At 41.6% G+C, this 24,712-nt stretch overlaps 1 protein-coding gene across 2 annotated transcripts in view; it reads left to right on the top strand.

Annotated features, from left to right (window-relative positions):
* The first annotated feature begins 2,287 nt into the window (after positions 1-2,287).
* The window catches only part of CD53 (CD53 molecule), a 28,137-nt gene continuing 5,712 nt past the window's right edge, over positions 2,288-24,712 (top strand). The window contains exons 1-4 of one of the 2 annotated variants that reach the window (XM_023509844.1): positions 2,288-2,447; positions 20,589-20,668; positions 22,122-22,310; positions 24,088-24,162. In XM_023509844.1, the coding sequence (XP_023365612.1) occupies positions 20,606-20,668; positions 22,122-22,310; positions 24,088-24,162 (327 nt within the window). In that variant the 5' untranslated portion in view covers positions 2,288-2,447; positions 20,589-20,605. Of the gene's footprint in view, positions 2,448-10,979; positions 11,006-20,588; positions 20,669-22,121; positions 22,311-24,087; positions 24,163-24,712 lie in introns of those variants that run through there. The other variant, XM_023509845.1, reaches the window with a different exon arrangement.

Below are 24,712 nucleotides of genomic sequence, written 5' to 3'. Positions count from 1 at the left end.
TTTTTTTTTTCCTTTTGAGACAGAGTCTCGCTTTGTAGCCCTCAGTAGAGTGCTGTGGCATTATAGCTCACAGCAATCTCAAACTCTTGGAGTCAAATAATTCTTTTGCCTCAGCCTCCCAAGTAGCTGGGACTACAGGTACCTGTCACAATGTCTGGCTATTTTTAGAGACAGGGGTCTCGCTTTGGCTCAAGCTAGCCTCGAACCTGTGAGCTCAGGCAATTTGCCCATCTCGGCCTCCCAAGTGCTGGGATTACAGTGTGAGCCATCATGTCCGGCCCAATTTTACCAATTCTTATTTTGAGATGTTCCCTATATTCCGAAGATCTCCCCTTTAGTAACCACTTCTCTCTCTGCAGATGTTGACTCTACTTTTTCTTTCTTCCTCTTACTTTCTACCCTTTCTAACTTTCAGGCCTTACATTACCTGAAGCTATTAAAATATTTTTAGAGCACTTCTTATGTGCCAGACTGTACAATACTAGACACTGAAAATACAATAGTAAACAAGATCATTCAATGCATACAGAGCAACACGGAACCTACAGAGCTTTGAGTCTAGTTGGAAAAACAGTTAAAAACAAAGACAGATAGGAGGTGGGCAGATGTCTATGGGCATTAGGAGCATTGAACAGGACCAACTGGTGCTGTTTGGAAGGTTTTCTGGAGGAGCAGAGATGTGGAGGACAAATAGGAAGAACTGGGAAGATATGAGGGGGCGAAGGAGCAAAGGGGACAGAGAAAAAGAACCCAAAGGAATTCCATACCCAGCATTATCCAGTTGGATAACTGAAGGGGATGGAGAAGAATGGCCAGTGGAGAGTTGTAAGCTGAGGAACGATGTAATTAAATTTTTGTTTTGAAGGGATCTCCTCTCAGGGGCTGTGCCTGTGAGTCAAGGAGTAGGGCGCTGGCCCCATATACCGGAAGTGTTGGGTTTAAACCCAGACCAGGCCAAAAACTTCAAAAAAAAAAAAAAAAAGATCTTCTCTCCTGGGGGGCTGAGATCTTGTCCCCAGGTGAGAGATAAGGATTAACATGATGTTTATGGGGTTGGAGAGAAGTGGCTTTATTAGAAAAATATTTAGGCAAGGAATAATGTATAGGACTTGGTGGTTGATAACAGGTGGTGATGTGTGAGAGAGAGCAAATTAGGACGACACCTGGGTTCTGACTCAGGGAGCTGGGAGGCCAGCCAGGTCTTTCCCAGAGAAGATGGACACTTAGGGAGGGGCAAGCTTGAGACTAAGGAGTCTAGTTCACTGAACTAATTTAGATACTGGGTGGGGCATGATGGCCACACCTCTAATCCTAGCACTCTGGGAGGCTGAGGCAGATGAATTGCCTGAATTTAGGAGCTTGAGGTTGCTGTTACCTAGGCTGATGTCATGGTTCTCTAGCCTGGGTCAATAAGTGAGACTTGTTTCAGAAAAAATAAATAATGGGCTGGGTGTGGTAGCTCATGCCTATAATCCAAGCACTCTGGGAGGCCAAGCTGGGTAGATTGCCTGAGATCACAGGTTTGAGACCAGCTGGAGCCAGAAGGAGACCTCATCTCTAAAAAATAGGTGGGCATTGTGGTGGGCACCTATAGTCTCAGCTACTTGGGAGGCTGAGGCAAGAGGATGGCTTGAGCCTAAGAGTTTGATGTTGTTGTGAGCTATGATGCCACAGCATTCTACCAACAACCAAGGGTGACAAAGTGTTTTCTGCCTCCAAAACCCAAACAAACAAAAATGATTAAAAATAAATAAGTAAATAAATAGGCCAGGTGTAGTGGCTCACACCTGTAATCCTAAGTCTCCAGGAGGCTGAGATGGGTGGATTATTGAGCTCAGGAGTTTGAGACCAGCCTGAGAGAGAGGAAGAGCAAGCCTGTCTCTACTAAAAATAGAAAAATTAGCCGGGCATTGCGGCAGGCACCTGTAGTCCCAGCTACTTGGAAGGTGGAAGTAAGAAAATAATTTGAGCCCAAAAGTTTGAGGTTGATGTGAGCTATGATGACACCATGGCACTCAACCCAGGGTGACAGAGTAAGACTCTATCTCAAAAAAAAAAGAAAGAAAGAAAAGAAAAGAAAAGGCTTATCTGTTTTTAATCAAAAATTATCACTGAAATCACCCCTAGAATCTGCCAGTGCTCACAGATTAGTGCCTAAACTAAGTTGGTTTTCAGTTTTTTGTTTCACAGAAACCAGTTTAGGGTGGGCCATGGAAGGCAGTTTCTAAAAAGCCACTGGGGAAGAATTGAATCTCTGAGGCTAAGGGGGTGGACTCAGCCTCACTTCCTCTATCTTCTCTTCTGGGCTTCCTGTCATCACAGTGTGATCGTATTTTTTCTCTGTTCACTTCTCCTTTCACACAAATAGCCCTAGACACCCGTGTTACCAATCTTGTCTCAACGGCCACAAGGATCATCACCAAATTCTGCCTGAAGGACTGAAAAAGGTAAGACTCAAGACTTTAACCCAGCTTGCCATCTTATGTGGGCTAGGGGATACCTTCACGGAAGTCTCCTTAACTCCCTAGTACATGTAAAATTTCCTGCATTGTTTCACAAGTGGTGAAGGAAGTTAAAAAAACAAATCAGCAAGATCCTAGCAATATCCCCAAAGGCAATCAGGTTGGAAATAAATTTTTTTTCTTTTTTTTGTGACAGAGCCTTGTTCTGTCACCCAGGCTAGAGTATAGTGGCATCGTCATAGCTCACAGCAATTTCAAACGTCTGGGTTCAAGAGTTCTTTCTCCCTCAGCCTCCGGAGTAAATGGGATCACAGGTACCTGACACAATACCCAGCTTATTTTTCTATTTTTAGTAGAGACATGGTCTCACTTTACTTAGGCTGGTCTTGAACTCCTGTGTTCAAGCAATCCTTTCACCTCTGCCTTCCATAGGGCTAGGATTATAGGCATGAGCCTCTGTGCTCAGCCCAGAAATACTTTCGATTTACCTAGGTTTGCATTTTCTGATAGATCTCTTTGAGTTAGGGCATTCATGTGCTTAAATTGCTTCAGAGCTTGAATTACTGTGGGTAGTAATTTCTGATGCTTGGAGCTTTCTGTGTGAAATGGAGTTGGAGAGATTTTCTATGTGCTCTTGGTCTTTTGAAAATTGGTTGTGTGATTTCTTTCTTTTTTTTTTTAACTTTCATTTATTTTGAACTTAGATCTATCCTGCTTTGGGGAGTTGGTTAGAATTGTCCTTTTTTTTTTTTTTTAAATGAAAATATGATGTTAGTAGTTGAAATTTCTTGTTATATTGATTTGAAAATGAAAAGTTAGCCATATTGTATTGTTTCTCATCCAATCTCATCAAATTTCTTTTACTAGGCTATGAAATCATATTTTAAGGATGTGGTTTCTTTTTCTTTTTTTTTTTTTTGGGTGGGGGACAGAGTCTCACTATGTCACCCTCAGTAGAGTGCTATCACATCACAGCTCACAGCAACCTCAAACTCTTGGGCTTAAGTGATTCTCTTGCTTCAGCCTCCCCAGTAGCCTGGGACCTAAAAGCCCCCGCCCCAATGCTTGGCTATTCTTTGTTGCAGTTGTCATAGTTGTTTTAGCTGGCCTGGGCTGGATTTGAACCCACCATCCTCAGTGTATGTGGCCAGTGCCATAGTCACTGTGCTATAGGTGCTAAGCCTTTTTTTTTTTTTTTTTTTTGAGACAGAGTCTCAAGCTGTTGCCCTGGATAGAGTGCTGTGTCATCACAGCTTACAGCAACCTCAAACTCTTTGGATTAAGTGATTCTTTTGCCTCAGTCTCCCAAGTAGCTGGGACTACAGGATCCTGCCACAATGCTCTGTTATTTATTTATTTATTTATTTATTTTGGTTGCAGTTGTCATTGTTGCTTAGCAGGCCTGGGCCAGTTTCGAACCTGCCACCCTAGGTGTTTGTGGCCAGCGCCCTTGCCTATTGAGCTACAGGCACCACCTTGAGCCTTTTTTTTTTTTTTTTTTTGAGACAGAGTCTCACTATGTTGTCCTGGGTACAGTGCTATGGTGTCACAGCTCACAGCAACCTCAAAATTCTGGGTTTAAGCAATACTCTTGTCTCAGCCTCCCAAGCAGCTGGGACCACAGGTATCTGCCACAACACCTGGCTATTTTTTGGTTTTAATTGTCATTGTTGTTCCGCAGGCCCAGGCTGGATTTGAACCTACCAGCTCTAGTGTATGTGGCTGGTGCTGTAGCTGCTGAGCTACAGGAGCCAAGCCTGTGGTCCTGTGATTTTTAAAGTAAGGAGAGAATCCATATCCAGCTGGGAGGTATGGATCTTCTCCATTTGAGAAATTTTCAAAAATCTATTTTTCTTTTTTTTTGTAGAGATAGCATCTCACTTTATCACCCATGGTAGAGTGCCATGGTGTCACACAGCTCACAGCAACCTCTAGCTCCTGGGCTTAGGTAATTCTCTTGCCTCAGCCTCCCAAGTAGCTAGGACTATAGGCGCCCACCACAATGCCTGGCTATTTTTTTGTTGCAGTTTGGCTGGGGCTGGGTTTGAACCCACTACCCTTGGTAAATGGAGCTGGCACCCTACCCACTGAGCCACAGGTGCGGCCCCGAGAAATTTACAAAATTAAAGTGAGTGATTCCCATTGTGATTCCTTAGATCCACTGAACAGAAACACAACTAAAAATGACAGCACCACGATGCGTTTAGTAACTGCTTTTTTTTTTTTTAAGTAACTGTATTTTAGGAGGTGAAAAATAGACACCTCTAAAAGATACTTAGATTATTGGCTTTTAAAGAGCAGGAAAAGTATTTTGATATTCAGGGCTCCCCCCAACTATTTGATAAGTTAGTTATCAAACATGAATATTGATATATGTTATAAAAAGCAACCCACAAAACTTGATGTTGTAATAATTTCCAATTCCTGTGCTAACTAAGAGCTCAGAAAAGTGAGAGCCAAACTTTGTCTTGACTTTCGTGACCACTGTATCAGAGTGTTCACCACAGCAAACTCTATATCAGAGTGTTCCTCTTCTAAGATCGGGGAGAATCTCCTTCATTATGCCTAGAGGCTTGAAGGGAAAGTTCTCTGCAATCACATGCACCCCCTCCTAAGAGCTAGGGGTGGGGATGATCCAGGGCTATAGATTTCCAAAGCACCTCAGGGGCTATTTGGCCTTCAATTTAAAAATAAAGACCAGACTCTTTAATGAATTCACTTAATATTCAAGTGTTGGGTGCCTCCAAGGGAGGTGAGGTAACATATTCTGTGCGTGCTTTGGAAGAAAATTGAGAAAAAGAAGAATCTTAACTGCTGGATAAACAAAGAAGTTTTGCTTTCTCAATCTTGAGAGGAATCTATACTGTTTTGAAATTGTGGTTGAATGAGAGCAAAGGCTGAACAGAAACATAATTTCCTGTGATATTTCCTGTGTGGGCCAGTGAAGAGTATTTAGTTTTTAAGTGAAAGGATTTGGAATTTTTAGATCCCTGGAGCATGACTGAAAGCCCAGGCCTTCACAGCTACATTTACCACCATCCAAGCGACCTCGCTTTCTTCATTGACAAGAGGCACAGACTATAAAGACTAACTCCAATAAGCCTTGATTTCTTGTGCCCTCTGGCTGACCTCTCCTGTTCTCCTTCTCCACTCCTCTTTTGCAACATAGTAGTGGTCAGAAATAGTGCCCAGTGCTAGTGACACAAGAGAGATGGTTATCCATCTCAAAGCCATTGTAGAATCTAGCATGGAGGACAGACACAGCGATACACAATACCACATGCTCTTTTCTGCAACAGATGGAGAATGTGCACAAAATACGGGAGTTTAGGAGTGTTCCAAAGACTCCTTGGAAGAGGAGATGACTACTTGGGTTCACTTTCAAAGAAGTATGAATTTGCTAGGGAGGCTGGGGGTAATGACATTCCAGGCCAAGGGCACCGTAGAAGTGAAGCCACAGAAGTGTGTACCCCAAGCATGTTAGAAATGAGCATAAGCAAGTGAGGCTATAGTACAGCAAAGCAGTATTGTGGGACCACAGCCAGTGGAAAGCCCTTCCTCCTACTTGGTGCCTGAAAGTGGAAGGAAGTTGAAATCACTGACCTGATAGGTCATGGGCCTAACTCTGGGTGAGGCTACACCCAAGACAGCCACATGGCAGAACTGATAGGATATGCCTTGAAATGAGGGAGAAGAGTCAGGGTTTTCCTCCTCAACCTAGTTTTCCACTAGATCAAAAGGAAGGGTGGAGCTTTTTGCAATGTTACAGATATTCTTTTTAGCTCAGCTTCCGTTCTAGGAAATATTGTATTAGCTCAGTTACAGCAGTCTGGTTTCCTAGATTAGTCAGCCCACACCACTTCTTGTACGCAATGAACATGCACGATGTGTAGATGACCCCGGGCCCTAGAGACCAGGCACCTACCCTCAGGAAGCTTCCTGGACTCAGCTGCAGAGTGCTGATCAATGGAGCCCAGGGAAACTGCACTGCTAGGGAGAGCTGGACTCTGAGTGGCTGTTGGGGCAGAGGAGGGAAGGATAGAGCTGGGACCTGGGTAGTCAGTTAGCGAAGGCTGTCTGGAAGTAGGTTTTGGGAAAGAGAAAGGTATGCATTTCCGTATTCCCTTTCCTTTTTTCTTTCTTTCTTTTTTTTTTTAAGAGACAGTGTCTTTGTCACCCTTGGTAGAGTGCCGTGGTGTCACAACTCTGTGTAACCTCCAGCTCTTGGGCTTAGGTGATTCTCTTGTCTCAGCCTCCCTAGTAGCTGGGACTACAAGTGCCCACCACAATGCCTGGCTATTTTTTTGTGGCAGTTTGGCCACCCTTGGTATATGGGGCCGGTGCCCTACTCACTGAGCCACAGGTGCCACCTACATTCCCTTTTCTTACAGATTTCTTTCCTTTTTTTATTTTTTTGAGACAGTCTTACTATGTCACCCTTGGCAAAGTGCTGTACGTCATAGCTGACAGCAACCTCAAACTCTGGGCTTAAGCTATTCTCTTGCCTCAGCCTCCCATGTAGCTGGGACTACAGACACCTGCCACAACACCCAGCTATTTTTTGTTGCAGTTGTCGTTGTTGTTTTACCTGGCCCCGGCCAGGTTCGAACCCACTAGCCTAGGTGTATGTAGATGGCACTGTTCACTGTGCTATAGGTGCTGAGGCAGAGATTTCTTTTTAAATAGGCACCATTAGACCGTAGTTTCCTTACATACAGACAGATATTTACAGAGTATTTTAATTAAACAAGCAAAAAATTATAACTTAATCCAATGGATCTGAAACCAATATGCTGACATTTAAATATTTAATATATTTTTATTTTGCCAAACTTTTGTTTCACATTTTCTATTTCAGAGGAACTAGGTTGAGAAATAGAGGTAAAAAACAATTTTGATGTCTCACATCTTATAAAACTTGTTCAAGTAAATTTGAGTTCATGGCTTAGTATTTACTTTTTATCAGGAGCAAATAGAGGTGTTAAAGAATTATCCTATGGTTCATTCTTCTAAAAATAACTATGGTAGCATCTCAATGTTTCTACTACTGAGAACCTGGATGATTTTGAGATCAGAATTTTTTAGATTGTTTACTTGTTTTCAACTTTTTTTTTTTTGAGATAGAGTCTCACTAAGTCGCCCTCAGTACAGTGCTGTGGCATCACAGCTCACAGCAACCTCAGGTTCTTGGGCTTAAGTGATTCTCTTGCCTCAGCGTTTCCAACTTTTTAAAAAGAATTTTTGACAAAAACTACAGAAACATTTTAAGAAATAGCATGAAAAATGTCTAAACCCCTTTCACTGGATTTCCCAAATGTTAATGTTTTCTTTCCCAGATTGGCTTTACCTTTCCATGGCTTTTTCTTTTTTTTTTTAGAGACAGAATCTTACTATATTGTCCTTGGTAGAGTGCTGTGGCATTACAGCTCACAGCAACCTCCAGCTCTTAGGCTTAGGCGATTCTCTTGCCCCAGCTTCCTGAGTAGCTGGGACAACAGTTGCCTGCCACAATGCCCAGGTATTTTTCTGTTGCAGTTTGGCTGGGGCCGGGCTCGAACCCACCACCCTTGGTATATGGGGCCGGTGCCCTACACACTGAGCCACAGTTGCCGCTCACTGATAAGAATATTATAAACAATCTATAGATTTTATTCTGATTCCACCAATTACCCATTAATATTATTTATAGCAAAAGAAAATCTCTGGTCATTTATTGCCTTCTACTGCCCTGTCTCTTTAGTCTCTAGTCTGAGCAGTTATTGAGTTTTTCTTTGTTTCATCAGGACAGTATTCTTGAAGATTCTAGGCCAGTTCATTTTTAGAATGTTTCTCTACTTGGGTTTCCTCATGATTCAATTGAGGTTATTTAAGTTTTTGATAGAAATATCACAGAAATGGCTTTCCTTATCCCATGAAGAGTCTTGCTTGAGCTGGGCATAGGTGGCCTGCTGACACAGATCTGCTACTGCAAAGTTCTACATATTTTTAGAAAAAGATGAAGAATGAACCTCTAGTTTCTTAACTCTGTAGCCATGGTAACTGTTCCAGGTAAAATGTTCCTGATTTAGGGAGTAGGCCCTTGTAGCATCTTGCTAAGCTCCCAAATGGGAAGAAGTGAGCCTCTCACATGATCCAGATTTGCCTCTTCTCACTTTTTACCCCCCTTTTCTTCTTCCTTATTTTCATCTGTTTTTTTTTTTTTTTTTTGAGACAGAGTCTCACTTCATCACCCTTGGTAGAGTGCTGTGGCATCATGGTTCACAGCAACTTCAAACTCCTGGGCTCAAGTGATTCTCTTGCCTCGGCCTCCCAAGTAGCTGGGACTACAGGTGCCCACACACAATGTCAGGCTATTTTTTTTTTTTTTAAAAATGGGGTCTCATTCTTGTTCAGGTTGGTCGTGAATTCCTGAGCTCAAGCAATCCACCCGCCATGGCACTCAGCCTATTTTTCTCTTCTTTGAATCACTAAATTCTCTCCCTTGACAGCAACTGGGAAGGGAAAATGTTTTTTTCCAAACCATGATTTCAGGGAGGAATAAGATGAAAGACACATTCCTTGCTAAGTTGATGGAGAAATGAGAGGAAACTAATGAACAAAAGTTGATGCTTTGGCTTTGTTTTGTATTTCACAATCACCTTTCCGCTACAACTGCTTACTACTCCCTCAAAGAAATGTACATCCATAGTCCCCACCCTTCTTCAGCCACTGCTCACAGGAGTTCAGATTGTGGCCAATGAAAGACTTACATGCTCACCACATTGCTACAGATGAGTGGAGGCATGAAATGGGCACGGGCTCTTGGGACTGTGGAAGGACTGTGAAAGAATTTGGGGCCTGAAAGATCTTGGCCTGCACCCTGTATTTGACTCTGTGCCAGGCCTGGATGCTGAGTGAGATCTGGCTTTTCTGTTTGCAAAATGGGGCTAAAGACATCTAAATTGCAGTGTTGATATGAGGATTATAAATAATATATGTTTATGAGGAATTTGCACCTTGTGATGACAAGTGAACTATCTATCTAAAATTATGTGAACCAGCAACCTGTTTGGGACCCCTTCTATAGTATTGGAAGCTTTTCTATCCTCTAATAAACTATCATTCTGTTGCTTCTGAAAAAAAATTTTATTTGGACAAGAAGGCCTTAATTAGGGGGCCCTCATAGAGAACAGACTTATGCTCCTATTTAAAAAACATTTTGTTAATCACAGCCTCAAATATCTTTTTTTCAAGAAAAAGTATATTTTTATTTATTTTTAATTAATTAATTAATTAATTTTTGAGACAGAGTCTCACTTTGTCACCCTCAGTAATGTGCTGGGGTATAATAGCTCAGAGCGACCTCAAACTCTTAGGCTCAAGCAATTCTCTTGCTTCAGCCTCCTGAGTAGCTAAGACTATAGGTGCTTGACACAGCCTGGCTAATTTTTTCTATTTTTAGTAGAGACAGGGTCTTGCTCTTGCTCAGGTTGGTCTGGAACTCTTGAGCTTGACTTGAGCATTTCACCCTCCTCACCCTCTCAGAGTGCTAGGATTATAGGTGTAAACCACTGTGTCCACCCAGCCAAATCCTCTTGTACACAAATTGACAAATAGGTCTATACACAGAGAAAAATATATGGAGAAATGTCTGGAAAGACGTTCACCAAAAGTGTTAATGAGGGTTTTTTTCTGCAGTGTTTTATTTTTGACTGGGGCTGGGTTTGAACCCACCACCTCCGGTATATGGGGCTGGCGCCCTACTCCTTTGAGCCACAGGTGCTGCCCTGATGAAGGTTTTATCTGACAGATGGGAGTTTCAGATTTCATGCTTTCTTCTTTGTATTTTTCTTTACTGTTTGAATTGTTTTACAAAGGGCACACAAAACGTCTCTTAAAAAAGGTATTTCCAAGAAGTGAAAGAAGCAAAGGATTAAAAGCCTTCTGGCTCTCGTATTTTATTCCTAAAAATGTATCAGAAAGCTTATGGTCACTCTTAGGAATAGACTGGAGGGTAAGCTCTGATCTTGATCTTTTAGCCAGTGTTCCCTGAACCAGGTACTCAGGTACCAGGCCACCTAGGAAATACTATCTTATTCAGTCCTCAGAAATTCTATGAGGTAGAGATGAGTATCACCATTTTAAACATTAAGGAAATTATGTAAGTTGGGTTAAGCAAGTTGCTCAAGGCTACATTTCTTTTTTATTATTTATTATCTTTTTAAAATTTCAGATTAATATTAGGGTACAGATGATTAGGTTACATTGTTTGCTGTAAAGCTCTCACCTAAAAGGCTATATTTCCAGTAGGTGGTACTAACAGAGTTGAAAACTAGATCTGTCTGATTCCAAAGTTAGTGTTTATCAAACTAACTATATTCCATGGAATGCTATGTTCTTTGAGTAGTTTATAAGTAACTTTCTTTTTTAAAAAACTTTATTCAAATTAATATGAGGGTACAATATTTAGGTTTCATTGTTCTCACTTCTAGGGCAAAGTTCCATTTGTAGAAGAGCCCTTCACCCAGGGAGCGTGTTGTACACTCTCACAGTGTGCACATTAGGTGAGATTCTGCCTCATACCCTCCCTTCCTCTGCCATATATCCTCCCCCCCTCCCACTTCCGTCTACCCCCAAACTGGACTATAATGGTGTTTTATTGTTCTTAGGAACATGTGATTGTTTATATATTGATTTCATATAAGTATGGAGTACATTTAATATTCATCTTTCCATTCTTGCTTTACTAAGAAGAATGTATTTTAACACCATCCAGGTCAATGTAAAAGATGTAAAAAGTCTCTGTCTTTTTAATAGCTGCATAGTATTCCACGGTATACATATACAACAGTTTGTTGATCCATTCATGGGTTGATAGGCACTTAGGTTGCTTCCATGACTTGGCAATTTTGAATTGAGCCACAATAAACATTCTAGTGCAAATGTCTTTGTGGCAAAATGATTTATGTTCTTCGGGTAGATACCTAGTAATGAGATTGCAGGGTCAAATGGAAGGTCTACATTTAGATTTTTGAGGATTCTCCATTCTTCTCTCTAAAAGGGCTAAATTAGTTTGCAATCCCACCAGCAGTGTAGCATGTTCCCTTCTTTCCTCTTCCATGTCAGCATTCGGTGTTTTGTGACATTGTGATATGGGCTAATCTTGCTGGGGTTAGGTGATATCTTAGAATGGTTTTGATTTGCATTTCTCTGATGATTAAAGACAATGAGCATTTTTTCATGTGTTTTTTGGCCATTCACCTGTCATCTTCAGAGAGGTTTCTATTCAAATCACTTGCCTACTTATAGAGAGGGTTGTTTGCACTTTTCTTATTGTTTAATTTGAGCTCTGGGCTCGGTGCCTGTGGCTCAAGTGGCTAAGGTGCCAGCCACATACACATAAGGTGGTGAGTTTCCAATCCAGCCTGGGCCCGCCAAACAACAATGATGGCTGCAACCAAAAAAATAGCTGGGAGTTGTGGCAGGTGCCTGTGATCCCAGCTACTTGGGAGGCTGAGACAGGAGACTCGCTTGAGCCCAGGAGTTGGAGGTTACTGTGAGCTGTGATGCCACAGCACTCTACCCAGGGGGACAGCTTGAGGCTCTGTCTCAAAACAAAAAAAAAAAATTGAGCTCTGGGTAGATTCTAGTTATCAGGCCTTTGTCAGATTCATAACATGTAAAAATATTCTCCTATTCTGAGGACTGTCTGTTTGCTTTGTTTATGGTACTCTTTGTTGTGCAAAAGCTTTTTAGCTTGATCAAGTCCCAGGTATTTTTGTTGTTGCTGCAGTTGCTGGGTGTGTGTGGGGTCTTCCTCATAAAGTTTTTTCCCAGGCTAATATCTTCAAGTGTTTTCCCCACACTGTCTTCTAGAATTTTGATTGTTTTGTGACTTAAATTTAAATCTTTTATCCAATGAGAATCAGTTTTTGTCAATGGTGAGAGGAGTGGGTCTAGTTTCAGTCTTCTGCATGTGGATAACAAGTTCTCCCAGCACCACTTGTTAAATAAGAATTCTTTTCCCCATTGCATGTTTTTGTAAGGCTTATCAAAGATTAAATGACAATACGTGGCTGGGTTCATCTCCAGATTCTCTTTCCTATTCCATAGATCTGTATCTCTATTTTTATGCCAGTACCATGCTGTTTTGATCACTATAGCCTTGTGATATAACCTGAACTCTGGCAACATGATGCTTCCAGAATTGTTTTTATTTCTAAGAACTGTGTTTGCTATTTGGGTTTTTTTCTGGTTCCATGTGAATGGAAGTACTATTTTTTCAAGATGTTTAAAGTAGGACATTGGTGCTTTGATGGGGATTGCATTAAGTCTATAGGTTGCTTTGGAATAAGTAATTTTCAGTATAAGAATGTTTGTTCTGGGTGGTGCCTGTGGCTCTGTGGGTAGGGTGCTGGCCCCATATCCTGAGGGTGGCAGGTTTAAACCCAGCCCCAGCCAAATTGTAACAAAAAAATAGCCGGGTGCTGTGGCAGGTGCCTGTAGTCCCAGCTACTTGGGAGACTGAGGCAAGAGAATCAACTAATCCCAGGAGTTGGAAGTTGCTGTGAGCTGTGTGATGCCATGGTTCTCTACCAAGGGTGATAAAGTGAGACTGTCTCTACCAAAAAAAAAAAAAAGAATATGTTTGTTCTTATAAAAAAGTATGTAAGTGTACTTTTCTCTTAGAAACCCATAACATAAGTTAGCCTATAACAAGTTTTTCAGAAGTCATTGATTTAAAAAACTAGGAAGATCACTGGGAATTGTGGTGTCTAGTCCCAGCTATTTGGAAGGTTGAGGCAAGAGACTCCCTTAAGCCTAAGAGTTTGAGGTTCCTATGAGCTATGACGCCATAGCACCAAGGGTGTCAGAGTGAAACTCTGTCTCAAAAAAAAAAAAAAAAATAAAAAGTGAGAAGAGTGGTAAGGGGGTGAAGGATAAAAATCTAATACCTACTAGGTACAATGTACGCTATTCTGTAATAGGTACACTAAAACCCCCTCACTTCAGCATTATACAATTCATCAGTATAACCAAAAAACACTTGTACCTCCTAAATCTATTGAAATTATGATTATTATTTTTGAGACAGTCTCACTTGGTCACTCTTGGTAGAGTGTTGTGGCATCTTACCTTACAGCAACCTCAAACTCTTGGGTTCAAGTGATCCTCTTGCTTCAGTCTCCCAAGTAGCTGGGACTAACAGGTGCCCACCACAGCATCTGGCTATTTTGTAGAGGTGGGGTCTCACACTTTCTCAGGCTGGTCTTGAACCTGTGAGCTCAGGCAATCCACCTACCTTGGTCTCCCAAGTGCTGGGATTACAGACATGAGCCACTGTGCCTGGCCAATCTATTGAAATTTAAAAAAAAATTAAAAGAATACATTTTTAAAAAGAAAGTGATAAATGTCATAAAACAAAATCAGAATAAAATATTGTGGAATTTAGAGAAAAAAAATATATGCTTTTTGAAGTTTTTGACCAGGGCTGGGTTTGAACCCACCACTTCTGTTATATGGCACTGGTGCCCTACTCCTTTGAGCCACAGGTGCTGCCCCCCCAAAATATATTTTTTAGAGACAGAATCTCACTCTGTCACCCTTAGTAGAGTTCTGTGGTGTCACAGCTCACAGCAACCTCCAGCTTTTGGGCTTAGGCAATTCTCTGGCCTCAGCTTCCTGAGTAGCTGGGACTATAGGCGCCCACCACAATGCCCGGCTATTTTTTGTTGCAGTATGGCTAAGGCCGGGTTTGAACCCGCCCCCCTAGGTACATGGGGCTGGCACCATACTCACTGAGCCACAGGCACCCCCTGAAAAAAATATATTTTAAATGAAAGGTTTAATAAAGATTCTATAGAGATGGAAAACAATAAAATGAAATAAAATAAGGCAGGATGCGGTGGCTCACACCTGTAATCCTAGCACTCTGGGAGGCCAAGGTAGGTGGATGGCTTGAGCTCAGGAGTTCAAGACCACCCTGAGCAAAAGCAAGACCTGTCTCTACTAAAAATAGGAAAACTAGCCAGGCATTGTGGTGGATGCCTGTGCTCCCAGCTGCTTGGGAAGCTGAGGCAAGAGGATTGCTCAAGCCCAGGAGTTTGAGGTTATGGTGAGCTATGATGACACCATGTCACTTTACCAAGGTGACCGAGTGAGACTCTGGCTCAAGAAAAAAGAAAGAATAAATAAATAAAATAAAATAATATTTTAAACAATTAAAAAAACCTGTTAATTAAATTTTTGTTTTATTTTCACTTAATCCCATTTACCTCCAACTTTATTTGACCATAGATTCTTTTCACTTCCTTTTTTCCATATCCTGCTTTATTTGTTTGTTTGTTTTTATTTTTTCATTTTTTTTGTTTCTGTTTGTATTTTTGTTTGAGGAGAATTTATAAATGTAATATCTGTGTAATGTCAAAACTATCCTGCTGCGTCTCTAGATTGGCTTCTAAAATTGAATCAGATAAGACTGAAAATTAAGATCAGATAAGTTCTGAAGGTCAAGAACTGATAGAGGTTCTTTTTTGGTTTTTGTTTTTTATCAAATTATAACTTTGTAAATTGATGCATTTATGGGGTTGATAGAGATTCTTGAAGCTTCTATCTAATCTTAAACAATTCTGAGTGTTCATTAAATTCAAGAGTGGATAGGGCTGCAAGTACGTGTCAAAGAAAAGCCAGGGATAGATATTTTACCAGTCTAGCTTCATTGGAGGAAACTAAAGGGCAATGGTCATCCTGTCCTCCATGTTGGGTAATGGGAAGTAATCATAGCTACGTACAGGTTGGTTAAGAAAGTTTCTGGGAAACATGACTCTCTGCACAGAGCCATGAGTCACAGGGCTGGGAGTCACAGACTTTGACTGCAGGAGGCTATCAGTTCCTCTAGACAGTGGTTGGCAGGGGTGGGAGGCTCAATCACTGGGCAGTGACTGTGAAAAAAGGGAAGAGGAAGTACAGTAGAATTCTCTCTGTATTTACATATAAATGGGGCCCATTGACCTATGTATAAAATAAAAGTAGAGATGATCTTCACCAAGTGGGAAGGCTTTCTTCTTCAATTGGTATGACTAAGAGAATATCAGGGAGGGAGGAAGAAAAGGCTCTTTTTATCTATGAAGGAAGGAATTGGAGGACATCCCTAGGTTTGTGGGCACCTCACCAGGTGGCACTCTGTGAACAATTAGGGTACAAGGGCCTGGGGCAGCTGTCATAGGATCCCCTAATTATTTCTTCATTCAACAATCATTATTATTAGTAGTATAATCAAGGAGCACACATTCTGGAGAGGGAAGAGATGCCTTAAAAATAAAGTAGCTTGGCTTGGTGCCCGTAGCACAGTGGTTATGGTGTTGGCCACATACACTGAGGGTGGCGGGTTCAAACACAGCCTGGGCCACCTAAACGACAATGACAACTGCAATAAAAAGTAGTCGGGCATTGTGGCAGGCACTTGTAGTCCCAGCTACTCAGGAGGCTGAGGCAAGAGAATTGCTTAAGCCCAAGAGTTTGAGCTTGCTGTGAACTGTGACACTATAACACTCTACTGAGGGCAGCATGGTGAGACTCTGTCTGAAAAAAAAAGAAAGAATTAAAAAAAAAAAAAAACCCAATCGAAGTGGCTAGCCTAATGGCAGAGATGCAGAAGTATTACAGGTATATGTATATACTTTTATAATTGGGTGGCATGAAAGTTGGGTGTGAAGAATTAGACACAGTGAACCCTTCATGAAAAAGTATAGTTGAGTTGAGTGAGGGTGATTGGTAACTAACCAGATGAAGAGGTCAGAGGGAGAGAAAAGGGCAAATTTTAGATAAGAAACAAGAGCAAAAGTAAGAAAGGAAGCAAGGAGGCATTGAGACGAGTATTAAATAATATCTGGTAAATTTTAAAGTATAATACAATGAGTATTGCCATGAGTTTGGCGCAAGGGACAGGAAAAGTTAGGAGGGGCCTTTGACATATATGACAAGCATAAATCCATTGCCACAGTAAAGACAAAGAGCATATTCATCACTCTCAAAAGATTCCTCTGGCCTTCTATCATTCCTTCCCTGATCCTCCTCTACACACCTGCCCTATCCACCTGTGTCCCGGGCAATCATTGATCTGATTCTGTTTTCATTTTCTAAAATGTTACATAACTGGAATTATAGCAGAATCTACTCTTTTTATCTACTTTCTTTCACTCACCATAATTATTTTGGGATTCACATATGATGTTGTAGTGTACATTGATAGTTCATTCTTTTTTATTATTGAGTAAATATACCATTATACACATATGCCACAGTATCTATTCACCTGTCAATGTACATTTGAGTTGTTTCCAGTTTGGGAGTACTATAGATAAAAATTCCATGAACATTCCTTCACAAGTCCTTATGTGGACTTTTGCTTTCATTTCTTTTGGGTATATACTTAAAAGTAGACCAGCTGGATCATATGCTAAGTATATGTTCAACTTTTTGTGAAATCAGCCAACTGTTTTTCAACATGGAGACATGGTCAGTCCACCCTATCCAGAGCTGGCCACCCGGCCCTCCACCCTCAGGTGTCCTGGAACTGGCCCTGGATGGCTCCTGTGGAGTATACACGGGTGTACCATTACAAATGGTACATAGGTATACCATTTTTACATTCCTCCCAACACTGTATGAAAGTTGAACCACATCCTTGCCAACACTTTAAAATAGTGTGGTTAGTTTTTTAAAAACATTTTAGCCATTTTAGGAGGTTGTATATAGAGAGATCTCACTGTGGTTTTAATTTTCATTTCGTTAATGACTAATGAAGTAGAATTTTTTTTCATGTGCTTATTTGCCCATCCATGTAGTATTATTTTTGGTAAAGTGTTCTCTTGTTTAGAACTTTTGCCCTTTTTAAAATTGGGCTATTTTCGTACCATTGTGTGTTTTTTTTTTTTTTTTTGAGACAGAGCCTCAAGCTGTTCTCCTGGGTAGAGTGCCGTAGCATCACAGCTCACAGCAACCTCAAACTCCTGGGCTCAAGTGAGTCTTCTGCCTCAGCCTCCCAAGTAGCTGGGACCACAGGTGCCCACCACAACACCCAGCTATCTTTGTTTGCAGCCGTCATTGTTGTTTGGAGGGCCCAGGCTGGATTCGAACCCACTACCTTAGGTGTATGAGGCTGACACCTTAGCCACTTGAGCCACAGGTGTTTTGAGAATTGTTTTTGTACTCTGCATTCAAAGCTTTTATCTCAGGTGATTTGGAAATATATTCTCCCCTTTGTGGTTTGCCTTTTTTTTTTTTTTCAACCAAGCCAGTGTGGAAGGTATGTCCTTTTGTTTTCTTAACAGTCTTTTGAAGATCAGAATTTTTTTTTTAGAGACAGAGTCCCACTTTATTGCCCTTGGTAGAGTGCTGTGGTGTCGCAGCTCACAGCAATCTCCAGCTAACTCCTGGGCTTAGGCGATTCTCTTGCCTCAGCCTCCTGAGTAGCTGGGACTACAGGTGTCTGCCACAATGCCCAGCTATTTTTTTGTTGCAGTTTGGCCGGGGCCAGGTTTGAACCCACCACCCTTGGTATATGGGGCTGGCGCCCTACTCACTGAACCACAGGTGCCACCTGAAGATCAGAATTCTTAATTTTTTTTTTTTTAAGCGACAGTAGAATGCCGTAGCATCACACAGCTCACAGCAACCTCTAACTCCTGGGCTTAGGTGATTCTCTTGCCTCAGCCTCCTGAGTAGCTGGGACTACAGGCGCCTGCCACAATGCCTGGCTATTTTTTTGTTGCAGTTTAGCTGGGGCTGGGTTCGAACACACCACCCTCGGCATATGGGAACAGCACCCTACCCACTGAGCCACAGGTGCCTCCCCAGTATTTTTAATTTTGAAGAGTGAAATTCATCAATTCTTTTATGGAACATTTTGGAAAAAGAAAACTAATCTATAGCAACACAAACAGATTGCCTGGGCACACAGGTGAAGAGGGCAGGTGTGGAGAGGAGGATCAGGGAAGGGATTATTCTGCAACAAAAGAATAAATGAGGCATAGCTATGTTTCCTGCACCCCTATTGAATTATCTGTTTTATCTGAAAACTCTAACTAACCAAGTTTGCAAATATTTTCTCCTATCTTTTCTTCTCGAGTATGACCATTTTAGATTTTATTTTTAGATCTATGATGCATTTTCAGTTATAATTTTAAATGGTGAGAGGTATAGATCAAAATTCATTTTTTTGCATATTGAGATCCAATCATTTCAATATCATTTGTTGACAAAGCATCCTTTATTCTCTAATGCATTAATTTTTCATCTTTGTTGAAAATTGATGGTAAATACATGTCTGTACCTTCTATTCTGTTCCTTGATCTGTTTATCTTACTTTATAGAAAGTAATGAAATCAGGTAGTGTTTGCTCTCGAACTTTGTTCTTTATCAAATTTATTTATTTTTGCTATTAAAAGTCCTTTGTACTCCCAATTGAATTTTAGAATCATTTTCTCAAGGCCTACTTAAAACATCTCCTGTGATACTGATTGAAACTATAGTCTATAGATAAACTTGGAAAGAAGTGAAATCTTAACAAAATTATCTCTCAATCTGTAGACATGGTCTATCTTTTCATTTATTCACATCTTTTCAATTTATCTCAGCAATTTTCTTAAAATTTTGCATGTACAGACCTTTTGTATCTTTTGTCAGATTTATCCCTAACTACATATTTCATATTTGATGCTATTGTAAATGATCTTTAAAAGTATTTGATTTCTCTCATACCTATAATCCTTGCCCTCTGGGAGGATGAGGCAGATGGATTGCTTGAGCTCTAAAGTTCGAGACCACACCCTGAGAGTGAAACCCCTTTTCTACTAAAAATAGAAAAACTAGCTGGGCATAGTTAGGCTGAGGCAAAAGGATCACTTGAACACAGGAGTTTGGGATTGCTGTGTGCTAGGCTGACACCATGGCACTCTACCCAGGGTGACAGAGTGAAACTCAGCCTCGAAAAAAAAGAAAAGCATTTGTTTGTTGCTAGTGTATAGAAATAAACAACCTCAAACTCTTGGGCTCAAGTGATTCTCTTGCCTCAGCCTCCCAAGTAGCTGGGATTACAGGTTCCCTTCATAATGCCCGACTATTTGGAGACAAGGTCTTGCTCTGGCTCAGGCTTGTCTTAAACCTGTGAGCTCAGGCAATCCACCTGCCTTGGCCTCCCAAATGCTGAGATTACAGGCATGAGCCACCATGCCTAGCCCTACTTCTTAGTTCTAATAGATTCTTTTTTTTTTTTTATTTGAGACAGAGACTCAAGCTGTCCCCTTGGGTAGAGTGCCAGTGGCATCAAAGCTCACAGTAACCTCCAGCTCCTGGGCTCAAGCGAGTCTCCTGCCTCAGCCTCCCAAGTAGCTGGGACTACAGGCGTCCGCCACAATGCCTGGCTATTTTTTGGTTGCAGCCGTCATTGTTGTTTGGCGGGCCCGGGGCTGGATTCGAACCCACCACCTTAGGGGTATGTGGCTGGTGCCTTAGCCACTTGAGCCACAGGCACCAAGCCACTAATAGATTCTTTATGTAGATTTTTTCAAATTTTTCTACAAAGACAATTATGTCATCTGTGAAAAAAGCTACTTTCATCCCCTCCCCACCCCAATTTGGATCCCATTTCTTTTATGCTTCACTGCATGGGCTAGCATCTCCAGTACAATGCTGAATAGTGTGGTAAGAGTGGACAGCCACTGGCTTTCTCCATGGCTGATTTTCTAGTCCACCCCTAACCTTGAGGACTCTCTTCTCAAGTAAGCACCCAGGTTCTAGGCACTAATGCTGCACATGGAGCTGAAGTGCTGGCTTGGTCTATGTCACTATGTATTCCTCTGCTAAGATAGCTGTCTGGTCTCCTTCTAAGTGCTTAATTCAATGTTAAGCATTATGTGCTTTCTGAATTGTAGCAAAAGTTAATATCCAAGATGAATCCATTGGCAGTTTAGTTGAGAAATTAAGAGAGCAGAAGGTTTGGGGAAATTTTCCAGAAAAGAGCCATAATTCATGTCCAAGGTGATGTTGGAGATCCCTGAACCCTAAACATTTGTGCCCTCTGATTCTCTGGTGCCACTTTGCAGAGCCAGGTCACTTATGTCCTTTCTTCTTCCTTCTACCTTTCAGGGCAAGAATATCCCAGAATGGGCATGAGTAGCTTGAAACTGCTGAAGTACGTCCTGTTTTTCTTCAACTTGCTCTTTTGGGTAAGTATATCTCTTCTGAGCATGGCTGAGCTCACTTTCCCATAGCTGAACTCTCCTTCTCTCTCCTCTAATGAAGAGGCTGGTATGGAGTACAACCCATATATGTCTGGGTCATGTTCAGCATAGCCAGCCTAGGAACAAAGGAATCATAATTTCCTTCCCCATTTCCGTCCTTCCAGAGGATAGGCCTGAAACATTGAAAGGTGCTAATGGAGTTATTAACAGAGGTGCCATTTCTGTCTGAGAGCTTTAGGTACTTCTGTTCACAGACGATATCTACAGGTGAGAAACATAAGATTCAGCATTCTGGGTATTGAGTGCCTCTGTTTTTCTTATCTGTATTATTTTTCTGACCCCTTGGAAGAATAAAGTGATTAAAAAGTCACCGTTGGAGGGGATGTTTCACTGTACACATTTAGCAACTGAATTTCAGATATAGGATTGGTTGGTATGCATGTATCAGTTTAGCTTCTCTAGTTTTCTGCCTAGCAAGATAAGCTTCCTCAAGCAGGGCATCTCTACTTGGTTGTGATTTCCCATGGGCAGACCATAAGTGGACAATTGAGAAGACAAGGAATTGGGTATCTAAGGCATGAAGTTAGGCCTGTATATGGTGAAGACATTATGTGGCTCAAAGGAATGATCCTTCCTTGGCGTCTGGAAATGGGTAGGAAGAATTTTGAGTGAGGCTCCACACAAGGAAGTTAGGATTGCCTCTTTTAGGAGCATAGGGAAGCTGGGCAAAGAGGGTGTTCATAAGAATTAATTTTTTTTTTTTGAGACAGAGTCTCATTCTGTCACCCTGAAGAGTGCCATGACATCATTTTAGCTCACGGAAACCTCAAACTCTTGGGCTCAAGTGATCCTCTTGCCTCAGCCTCCCAAGTGGCTGGGGCTACAAGTGCCTGAAACAATGCCCCACTAGTTTTTCTGTTTTTAGTAGAGACAGGGGCTGCTCTTGCTCAGGCTGGTCTTGAACTCCTGAGCTCAAATGATCCTCCCACTTTGGCCTCCCAGAGTGCTAGGATTACAGATTGAGATACCATGCCAGGCCTGTGCATGAGAAACTTAAACCAATAGAACAAAGTGATTCTGGCTGGGAGCGGTGGCTCACACCTGTAATCCCAGCATTTGGGAGATGGAAGCAGGTGGATTGGCTGAGCTCACAGGTTTGAGACCAGCCTGATCCGGAGTGAGAACTCTTCTCTAAAAATAGCTGGGCATTGTGGCAGGCATCTGTAGTCCTAGCTACTTGAGGCTGAGGCAAGAGAATTGCTTAAGCCCAAGAGTTGGAGGTTGCTGTGAGCTCTGTCGCTACAGCACTTTTCCAAGGGTGACAAAGTGAGACTCTGTCTGCCAACAAACAAACAAACAAACAAAAAAACCCCCCAAAACCCCAACACCCCCCTCCCCCCCATTTTGCCTCTGAATATTATGGGATTCTTCCTTTCAGTTCTGTGGCTGCTGCATTTTGGGCTTTGGAATCTACTTCCTGGTCCACAACAATTTTGGAGTGCTCTTCCATAACTTACCCTCCCTCACCCTCGGCAATGTGTTCGTCATCGTGGGCTCCATTATCATGGTGGTTGCATTCCTGGGCTGCATGGGCTCTATCAAGGAAAACAAGTGTCTGCTTATGTCGGTGAGTCCTAACAGCAGATGTGGCATCCAAAGTAGGGGGAAATGATGCCTTAAGTCTGAGGCAAGATGTTCCTTGGTAGATTATCTATGGGCTCAGAGAAATCATAAGAATATGGGACTAGTACTTCATCTCAGCCAAGTCTGTCCAGATAAATAGTATTTTATTTCTGACTGAGATCCTAGGAACAGGTGGGAGGGGGTTTTGCTATTCTCTTTGGTGTTAGTTTTACACTGTTAATAATGATCTCCATCATTCCAATTTCTCTTCATAACACTTTATTTTTTTCTTTATATTTGGTTGAAATCAAGTGTCATTCATCTGCCTAAATCTTCCCCTTGTTAACAAACACTTTCAGGATCTAACTCAGAGTCACTAACTGATGGAAAAAATAATCTCTAGATGCTTCTGAGCATAATGGCCCTCCCAAAATCTCAGAAGATGCTTCGTTAACTCATTTCTGTGTGAGATACTATACAGTGTAAGTTACCCAACTTATGTTGGCCTAGGCTGCAGCCATTGAGGTATAATGTAAGATGTGCTAGAGCTTTGCAATTGCTCCCTGATGTTTAACCCTCCTGAGAAACACCTTAGGGCTTAGGTTTTGCCTGTAAGCACTGTGAAAAGGAGCTCAACATTTCTTTCTTTCTTTTTTCTTCTTCTTCTTTTTTTTTTTTTTTAGAGACAGGGTCTTGCTTTATTCCCCTTGGTAGAGTGGCGTGGCGTCATATGGCTCACAGCAACCTCCAACTCCTGGGCTTAGGCGATTCTCTTGCCTCAGCCTCCCAAGTAGCTGGGACTACAGGCACCTGCCATAATGCCTGGCTATTTTTTTGTTGCAGTTGCCGGTGCCAGGTTCGAACCCACCACTTTCTGGATATGGGGCCGGCGCCCTACTTACTGAGTCACAGGCACTGCCTGAGCTCAACATTTCTATAGTGTGCCCAGAGCAGAGTGTGGTGTAACAGTGCCACTCTGTCCATTGGCATGGGGTCCTAGTCACCTTTGTTCTTCCTTAAGTCTTTTAGTTAATGTTCTTTCCCTTATGAGTCAACTCTTAAACTGGAACCAAGAGAAATAATAAAATAAACAAATAGTAGTCCCTGTTCTCAGATCTCAGACAGTGCTCAGACTAATGGCAAAAGATGGGAGATAACAGACATGGAGTGAATGTTGTAAGCAGTCAACCAACATTGGAGTTGGGATTAAAAAAAAAGGTAAAAGAGAAAAATAAGTGAAGATTTGTGTGTGTGTGTATAACTAACATTAAGGCAGTAAGCATCTCAAGTTGGAAACTTGATTAAGTTAGAGCTATGATTAGAGTCCCCCTCTTCACCCATCTGCATAGGTCTCCTCTCTATCTTCACCAACACCCGTCCTCCACCTCAAGATAGACCTGATCTTGTAAAAAAGACCAGGCCCAAACTCTATAGACACATGGTTTAGTTTACTGACCTTTTGCTCAAATATTTCAATAGGCTTATGCTCAAATTGCCTAATTTATTCAACAGTAATGTTGTACATGTATTATGTGCACAGCACTCTAAGAGTCACAATGGGTAAGAGAGAACAGAATTAGAAGACAGTTGATATACCCTCTAGAGTCTCATTGTAGAAAAACACATATTCCTCTAAACAAGAGAAGTCTTAGCAAGGAATGAGAAGGCAGGAACAGGACAATTCTGCACAAATGCAGACAACCACTGGATGCTTCTAGAGCAGAGTGGGAGTAGAGGGACAACTAGTATCAGTGCTATAAGCTTGTCTCTGTTTTGCTTAGTTCTTCATCCTGCTGCTGATCATCCTTCTTGCTGAGGTGACCTTGGCCATCCTGCTGTTTGTGTATGAACAGAAGGTAGGTTGTAAAGAATATAACTCATTGTCTTTTTTGCTAAAAGTGTAGAGAATGCAGTGAAGAAGGAATTGGCACAAAATAAGTCCTGGGATAGAGATAGAAATGAAATGGAAGAATGGAGAAAGGACAGATTAATTGTAACTGAGAAAAGAAAAAAAAAATTCATGAAGGAGATTGTATTGGAGTGGCACCCTGAAAGATGACTGGGAAGAATAGTAAAACAAGTTTATCTTCCTCCCACTTGCTTTCCTCTGTGTATTTGGCAGTAGAGAATATATGTCTCAGTGCCAAGGATGGCTCTTGCTTGAATTGCCCTTTTTTCTTCCTCTGTAAAGCCAGAGCCAAGGATAAACAAGAGCCCACTATATACTTCTTCCGCCAAGGCCTTAACACCCCCAGCACTTGTGCCCATAGATAAACACTCGCTTTACTCTTAGTTCTGAGGGGACCATTTGCATGGGAGATATTCCAAGCAAGTGGAATCACAAGCCTATACTAGAAATTCTTTATTCCTTTGAACTTACATGTTTGTTACAATGTCTCTTCTGTT

Source organism: Otolemur garnettii, unplaced genomic scaffold, assembly GCF_000181295.1.
Source record: "Otolemur garnettii isolate 467f Iridium unplaced genomic scaffold, OtoGar3 scaffold00010, whole genome shotgun sequence".
NCBI classification, from domain to species: Eukaryota; Metazoa; Chordata; class Mammalia; order Primates; family Galagidae; genus Otolemur; species Otolemur garnettii.
The sequence above is the reverse complement of the archived record's forward strand: the minus strand, read 5'-3'. Positions and strand labels throughout refer to the sequence as shown.